We start from the raw sequence: 8,675 nt of genomic DNA on the forward strand, positions 1-8,675 counted from the left end.
TGAACTTAATCATCATTTTTTCTCTCATGTTCCTTATAAGCACTTCATCATTCTTCAAACTATTCATTAAAATAAGCTGAATTTGCCAAACTTGTAAAAAATACAAGTTGGATGTTGGGTAAGAAGTTCCAGACATCAACTTGGTAGTTTCGTAAAATGGTAACAAGAAATAACATATCTTTTCAGTTCTTCTCCACTCATCTGATGAAGGACAATACTCCCTAAACCCAGCTTCTTTTACTTTATACAATTCAAAAGCTTTCTTATAAGGAATAGCACTTGCAAGCATTGCATAAAGTGAATTCCACCTAGTAGGAACATCTAAACATAATGTAGTCGTATACTCAAGTCCCTCAATATCTTCAAAATATTCTTTAAACTTAACCATTCGACTTTCAGATTTTCTCAAAAACTTAATAGACTCTCTAATCTTATACACTGCATCACCACATATTTTTATTCCATCTTGGACAATAAGATTTAAAATATGAGCAGAGCAACGAACATGAAAGAATTCACCACCACACAACAATGAACCATGCACATCCAAAGTACTTTTCAAGTGTTCAACACAAGTATCATTAGAAGAAGCATTATCCAAAGTAATGGAAAAAATCTTTTTATCAACTTTCCACTCAGTCAAAAGCGTAAAAATTTTAGAAGACAACTCAAATCCTGTGTTGAGGAGGAGGCATATGACAAAAATTGAGAATTTTACTCTGTAATTTCCAGTTTTCATCAACAAAATGTGCAGTCAAACATATAAACCCCTCATTGGTACTGGAAGTCCAAAGATCAGATGTTAAGCGAATTCTATTTGGAATGGAAACTAAAATTTTTTTAAGTTTCGCAGCTTCTCTCTTGTGAGCTTTCACTATGTCAGCTGATGAGCGGATAATTTATACACTTTTTGGCACTGTTTTTAGTATGTTTTTAGTACATTTTAGTTAGTTTTTAGTATGTTTTTATGAGTTTTTATTTAAAATTCACTTTTCTGGGCTTTACTATGAGTTTGTGTGTTTTTCTGTGATTTCAGGTAATTTCTGGCTAAAATTGAGGTACCTGAGCAAAAATCTGATTCAGAGGCTGAAAAAGGACTGCAGATGCTGTTGGATTCTGACCTCCCTGCACTCAAAGTGGATTTTCTGAAGCTACAGAAGCCCAATTGGCGCGCTCTTAATTGTGTTGGAAAGTAGACATCCTGGGCTTTCCAGCAATGTATAATAGTCCATACTTTGCCCGAAATTTGATGGCCCAACCGGCGTTGCAAATCAGCTTCAGAATTCCCGGCGTTTAACGCCGGAACTGGCACAAAAGTTGGAGTTAAACGCCCAAACTGGCACAAAAGCTGGTGTTTAACTCCAGGAAAAGTCTCTACACATGAAAGCTTCAATGCTCAGCCCAAGAACACACCAAGTGGACCCCGAAAGTGGATTTTTACGTCATTTACTCATTTCTGTATATCCTAGGTTACTAGTTCACTATAAATAGGATCTTTTGACATTGTATCTTTACCTCATGACACTTTACACGTTTCATATTGTACCTTCTACGACATGAGTCTCTAAACCCCATGGTTGGGGGTGAGGAGCTCTGCTGTGTCTTGATGGATTAATGCAATTACTACTGTTTTTCATTCAAACATGCTTGTTTCCATTCTAAGATATCACTTGCTCCTCAACTTGATGAATGTGATGATCCGTGACACTCATCATCATTCTCACCTATGAACGTGTGCCTGACAACCACCTCCTTTCTACTTTAGATTGAGTGGATATCTCTTGGATTCTTTAGCCAGAATCTTCGTGGTATAAGCTAGAATATATTGGCGGCCATTCTTGAGGATCCGGAAGGTCTAAACCTTGTCTGTGGTATTCTGAGTAGGATTCAGGGATTGAATGACTGTGACGAGATTCAAACTCGCGATTGTGGGGCGTTAGTGACAGACGCAAAAGAATCACTGGATTCTATTCCGACATGATCGAGAACCGACAGATGAATAGTCGTGCTGTGACAGAACGCGTTGAATATTTTCACTGAGAGGATGGGAGGTAGCCATTGACAACAGTGAAACCCTACATACAGCTTGCCATGGAAGGAGCCTTGCATGTATGAAGAAGAAGACAGTAGGAAAGCAGAGATTCAGAAGATAGAGCATTTCCAAAACCTCAACATGTTCTCCATTACTGCAAAACAAGTATTTATTTCATGTTCTTCTACTTTTCACAATTAAACCTGAGAATTATTGATCTCCTGACTAAGAGTTACAATATAACCATAGCTTGCTTCAAGCCGACAATCTCCGTAGGATCGACCCTTACTCACGTAAGGTATTACTTGGACGACCCAGTGCACTTGCTGGTTAGTTGTGCGGAATTGCAAAAGTGTGATTGCAATTTCGTGCACCATCAGCCCTAACCGTATTCCTAGAAGGAAGTTTCAAAGTTGGACTAATATATTTCACCCAATTTCTAAATCTCCTATCATCAACCATATTAAAAGGCTTATCCCCATCAACTACATACCCAGCAAACATATCTCTAGCCACTCCTAAATCAATCTTAAGTGAACTCATTTTAAGTTGTAATTCTGCTATAGTCTGACCAATATCTTCATGCTTAATTTGAGTACAACTATCAAGATGCCATTTTATAGTAGAAGTGCCATATCGCTTACCTCCAGCTTTAAACACTTTCTTGCATCCTTTACACTCAGCACGTTCTACTCCATCCTTATCTGGACCGAGCTTTTTGAAAAAATTCTAAACATTGGAGGTTGCTGGTCTCAGCTTTTTCGAACTAGGTTCATCAACCTCGACCGGAGCAGCCTCAGAACCAACTCCAGTAGTAACAAGGTTACTCACAGTTTCAGAATTCATATTTCCTGAAATAAAAGTAAATGTAAATTGTTTATATGAACTAGGTTTTTCAACCATTAGCAAACCATACAAAAAACAGCAAACAATTTCTGAATCCGCATCAGATTCAAGTATTCAGCCAAATATCAACCATTATCAGCCATAATCAAAACTCAACCATTATGAAACAACACAAAAAATAGGAAACAATTTCTGAATCTGCATCAGATTCAAGTATTTAACCAAATATCAACCATTATCAACCATATTCAAAACTCAACCATTATCAAACAACACAAAAAATAAGAAACAATTTCTGAATCTGCATCAGATTTAACCAAATAGGCAAATATCAACCATTATCAACCATCATCAAAACTCAACCATAATCAGATTTAACCAAATATCAACCATAATCAAAACTCAACCAAATATCAACCCTAATTTACCTATATCAAACAGCACAAAATACAACAAACAAACCTAAATTGATGAATCTCAAACCCTAAGCCAGAAAACTAACCAGAGGAGGCGAGGAGCAGCCGTGACGGAGAGCGAGACCAGCAGAGTCAGAGGACAAGACCCAGGAGCCCAGGACCGAGACCAGCAGGCAGCAGCGACGACGGCCAGACGGAGCAGCAGCGGTGGCTATAACTCAGTAGGCCACGACAACCGAAGATCGACGGTGAGGAACTGACTCCGACTCAGCGACCGTCAGGGGTGAGGACTGAGGACGGAACTCTAAAGTTCGAGCTGAGGTCGATGGACGATGGAAGTGAGAGAATGAGAGTGACGGTGAGGAGCTGAGGATAACCAAGTGAGAGACTGAGAGTGACGGTGAGGAACTGAGGAACTGACGGTGAGGAACGGAGGAACTGAGGAACTGAGAAACCGAGTGAGAGGCTGAGAGCCGTCGAGGAGACTAGAGACGACTGAGTACTGACGAGTGACGAGGAACTGAGGAGTGAGGAAGCTGCAAATCTGGAATTAGGGATTAGGGATTGGGGATTCATTAGGGTTTTGGCCGTTTAGCTGGGGAATGTGGATTGGGTCGGGTCAGGTCGGGGTGGGTGGGTTCATGGGTTTTGGGTCTGGGTTCATGGGTTCAGCCTAAAAAAAAGCCTCAATCCGCCGGGGAAGCCCGCCCCGCCCCGCCAAAGTCCACGGTTTATGCAATTTGGGTTAGGCGGGCTTTTGTCTTTCGGCGGTCCCAAATTTCCAGCCCAGCCCGCTTTTTTTGGCGAGTTACGCGGGCCGGCCCGGCGGATTAAGGCCCGTTTGCCACCCCTACTTGGAACTTCTGATAATTGAGAAATGGGCAAAGGGGGAGGCAATGTGGATCTCATTGGATGACCCGGACCCGGTAACATAATCTGAATCGCCCTTGCTGTCGTCTTTTTTGGCACTATCACGAGCCTGGGCAAAGTGGATTGGTCTTACTTCCAATGGGACGACTAGTTGTGGACTCGAACAGGACAGCGCACCTCCAACAACTATGTCACGAACTCCAGCATACCACTCCATCACATGTTGTGGCATTAGCCTTGCATGTACTTCAAACATTATCTTCACATGTTGATCCCCTTCAATCTAGAATAACCTGTTGGTGAATCCATCATTCAAAAGCATGTGCAGAAATCTATATGCAACCCGCCCAACTTCCTTGCTACCTATTCTCCCCATGTTGCTCAATATGACCATTTTTAGCGCATGTAGGGTATCAACACGGTTAGTGCGCAACATTAAAATTGAATTAGACTTAAAAATTACTCTTTCATCACCGTTTCTTACAATCTCATGCTTTGAGATAAATTACAAGAAAAAAGAACTAATTATTCTCCATGAGAACAAAGTTGATAAAGGGTAAACATAAATAAGAGAAAGAAAATATTGAATTGTAAATTATGAGGGTATAGTTGAGGATGGGAGAATATATATAGAGTTTTTCTCCAATATATCTAGGGTGTAGAGATACTTGCACTATAATACACGTATCTTGAGTGCTGAGATACGCATTACACATTTGAGTGTATCTCGAAGACTGAGCCCACGTTCAGTGTTTATATGTATCTCGGGTACTGAGATCGTGTTCTTAATTTATGCATATCTCGAATACTCAGTACCTATTTCCCCACTTTACACATATCCTAGGTGTGTTCAGAATACGTCATGCCATTGTTGTATGTGTCATAGAACATGGTCTCAAGACTTGATATATGATTATTTTTTAATTTCACCTTAAGTATCGAGATATAATACATTGTGCATTTAAGTAATTACTTCATATTTTATATATTTCTGTAATTTCTACATTTATTTAATTTAAATAAAAAATCTCCTTAATATATTATATTAAAATTCATGATATTAACTCAAAAATAAACTTGTGGTTTTGAAATGTCATTGTTCCTCTGATATATATGTGTGAGAATATACAATATTAGAGTACCTATTGTTTATAGACTAAGACACAATCTAATTATAATAATAAAATTAATTTAAAATATACCAAATACTAATTAATATATAATATATTCTAAGAGTTGGGAATCCTTGTTATGATTACAAGTCAAACTAAAAGTGACTAGCAACATTAATACAACTTAAATTTTTGTATATTATATCTAGGATCGATACTCTAACACGCTGTATTTTAACTAAAAGAAATGTCATACATTAGAGACAAGTATAGGAATCCCTAAATTTTCTTTGCTGTGATTAGAACGAACTTATTATAGGTAATTTGTTTCAAGTCCTAATCACATTGTTGCAAACAAGGCAAAGATGACTGAACAATCTTGCCATGACACTTCCCTCTTCAATGTCAAGCTCTCTTGTCCTCTTGTTCCACAAGTGAAGTGCATATGTTCTCCCACCATAGAGCAATTCTTCAACCTTATTTTCAACCCAAACCAATTCACTCCCATTCTCAGGCCTCTTGTAAAAATCAACAATCTTGTTCCAATCCACAGGGTAGAATGCCTTAGGTGGCAAAATTGTAAGGTTGTAATAATTACTACTACTATTGTTGTATCCTTGTGTCGCTTCAATTCTTTCAATAACTCTTGAAACCATGTAAGGACCATTATACCCCCATTTATTACCATCAAAAGTTGTTGCAAATTCCCTTAGGAATTCAAGCACAATAGGGTGGTTCATGTCAAATATCAAAACAGCATTGTTCAATCTTAACCATTTCTTGGTTTCTTGGTCCACAGCTTGTGCTCCTATTGCATTCCTCAATAGGGACATATCCTTCACAAAGATCAAATCTGTGTCCACATAAGCACCACCATACTTATATAACATTGCTAGCCTCATCAAATTGGAGAGGTTCTGAGACAGTGGGATGTTTCCGGGATCCTTGTTACCATTCTTGATCGCTTCTAGCCATGATTTGGCCGGTGTGTTCTTTACCAAGAATGGCAAATCGGGAGTAATTGCCTGCAGAGTAAAGTAGTAAACATTCATTTTAATCTCCAATACATTGAAATGTTGATAATTTTAGTGAAAAAAATTGGTATATATATATATATATATATATATATATATGAAAATTATATTAATAAAATGAATACTATATTAAAATAATATTATATTAAAATTTATAAATTGAATATCCTATTAATTGATATAATTGAAAAATAACTATTGGTAACAAAATTGGATTTTTTTATTATTTTATTAATATATATTTTCATAAAAATAAGTAAATAAACATATAAATACATACAGAAATATAATAGTAACCGTTATTCAATTTTAACTATAATATTTTAAATAAGCTAATATATAAAGATATTTATATTAAAAATATATATAGAAATATAATAGACATATTTCTTTAATGTTAACTATAATATTTTAAATTATATTACTCTAGAAAATAGAACAAGGAGCATACTGGCGTTTTATCTTTTTAGTATTTTCATTTTTTAAAGTTATGATGGAAAAAATCAAGAAGTTAACAAAAAAACATCAGTTTATGGTTTATTTTGTCTCACTTTTTCGAAAAAAAAAATTTAATAAAAATTAAAGTATAAAAAAGTAATTTTTAATTAGTCAACATTAACCAATTTAAAAATTTTAAATTTATAATTAAAAATTGAAAATTAAAAATATATAATTTAAGGTCTATAATTTAAAATTATAAAATAATTTTAAAATAATTGACTAATGTTAGCTGGAAAAAATTAATTCTCTGATATTATTTTTTTAACAAAAAACACTAAATTTAGAAAAAGAAAATACTGAAATGTTCAAAATTGTAGCCCATAAAAATGTTAAAAAAGATGTATGTACTTCATTTAAATTTTTTCCAAAGCGTTGCACCTCATGAAAGTAAAAGAGCATAATGGTAATGTTATATGATGAATAAATATTATTATTTTTTATTATTATTTAATTAATAATAATTTATATTTATATTTATAAAAATTTTCTATATAAAAAAATTAGTATTTATGCTACTAGTCAAATAATAGACAAAAATAATAAAAATTATTAGCCCTCGAAAATTTCTCAAAGTAATATTAAGATGTACTAGATTTTGTCAAACAATAATATATTTTTGGAGTATAAATAAACTTGTCAAGAATGTCAAATCTAGGCCAGTACCTCAACTTTGAGGCCAAGATCAATAAGTGGTTTGAGAATCCGGCTTCCAAGTTCGGAGTCCATGGATCTTGATAAGATCATGAGGCATGCTTGAGGGTGGACCTTGAGAAGTGTGTCCATTGTCATGAACTCCCTCTCGCCAAAGTTCTTCGCCGGCGACAGCCATATGGCAAAGAAGAAAGTTGAGCATCCTTGATCAAGGAATCTGAGGACCCTATAATTAAAGAAAGATTCTGATAAGTTGGTTGATTTAAGTATCTCAAGTTTTGGTATCTGTGTCTTGAACCATGCCATTCTTTCTGCCTTTTTCATATCCGGTGGTGGAACGACTAAGGGATCTTCATTCTCTTCATCAATATTATTATTATTATTTATCCCTTCTTGTGTAGTAGTATTATTTTCCTGCATGTAAGAAAGTTCATCATCACCTAATTCTTTAGGAGATTGATTTTGCTCAACAGCATTTTGAAGGGTTGAAGAACCAAATGATGTGAGTGCTGAAGAACTAGATTTGTTGTTTTGAACAATGATGAAGAACAATGCAACAAATATTAGGGCATAGATGAAAATGGATGATTTAGTTGTGCCACCTTTTAATGAGTTTTCATAGATATTCTGATGAGAGATTTTCTCATCAATAGCCATGATGAGAGATACTCTTATATGGTCCTACTTTGTGTGTGGTAGTTGTGTGAAAAACCTTAGGCAAAAATTTTGAAATTAGGTTATGATAAGTTATAGGGCATCACCTACAATAAAAATTTATACATTGGCATTTCTTAGCTTGGTGGACATTAGAATATGATAAGGAAATGATCATACGATGTGTGGCAAAAACTTGACTTATTCTTTTTGTTAAATTCTGTTTAGAGCTTTACTTTTAAAAAAGTTGTCAATTTATCACTTATTGTAAAGTCCTTGCATTATTACGTACTGTTTAATATGATCAACACAGAAATAATGGGTGTATATCACATCAGATTCATAATATGAGCACTGAAGTTTTTGTCATGATCACATCCATCTCCATGTGTGTGAAAAACGCTAATTCATCTTTCCTTTCATCCACTTTAAACCTGCATTTAATTATTATTATTTTTCTGACAATAATCGAATATTGTATTTCTCATAAAAAATAGAATATTGTATTATTTATAAGTAATTACTCGTGATTTCATGTATTACAATTTACAACAATGTA

General features: G+C 35.1%; 1 protein-coding gene across 1 annotated transcript; it reads right to left on the minus strand.

The window, feature by feature from the left end:
* Positions 1-5,605: 5,605 nt before the first annotated feature.
* On the minus strand, positions 5,606-8,119 carry LOC130975347 (uncharacterized). The gene is made up of 2 exons (XM_057900156.1): positions 7,475-8,119; positions 5,606-6,301 (listed from the first exon to the last, which is right to left on the minus strand). The coding sequence occupies exons 1-2, from the start codon at positions 8,117-8,119 to the stop codon at positions 5,606-5,608; spliced, it is 1,341 nt and encodes a 446-aa protein (XP_057756139.1).
* Positions 8,120-8,675: the final 556 nt, after the last annotated feature.

Source organism: Arachis stenosperma, chromosome 4 (genome assembly GCF_014773155.1).
Source record: "Arachis stenosperma cultivar V10309 chromosome 4, arast.V10309.gnm1.PFL2, whole genome shotgun sequence".
Lineage (NCBI taxonomy): Eukaryota > Viridiplantae > Streptophyta > Magnoliopsida > Fabales > Fabaceae > Arachis > Arachis stenosperma.

What these genes read in the sequence shown, in the direction of transcription:
- LOC130975347 (XM_057900156.1), bottom strand. Translation starts at nt 8,119, where the DNA reads ATGGCTATTGATGAGAAAATCTCTCATCAGAATATCTATGAAAACTCA. An exon ending in ATCTTGGCCTCAAAGTTGAG is followed by an intron (nt 6,302 to 7,474) that starts GTACTGGCCTAG and finishes TTTACTCTGCAG; the next exon opens with GCAATTACTCCCGATTTGCC.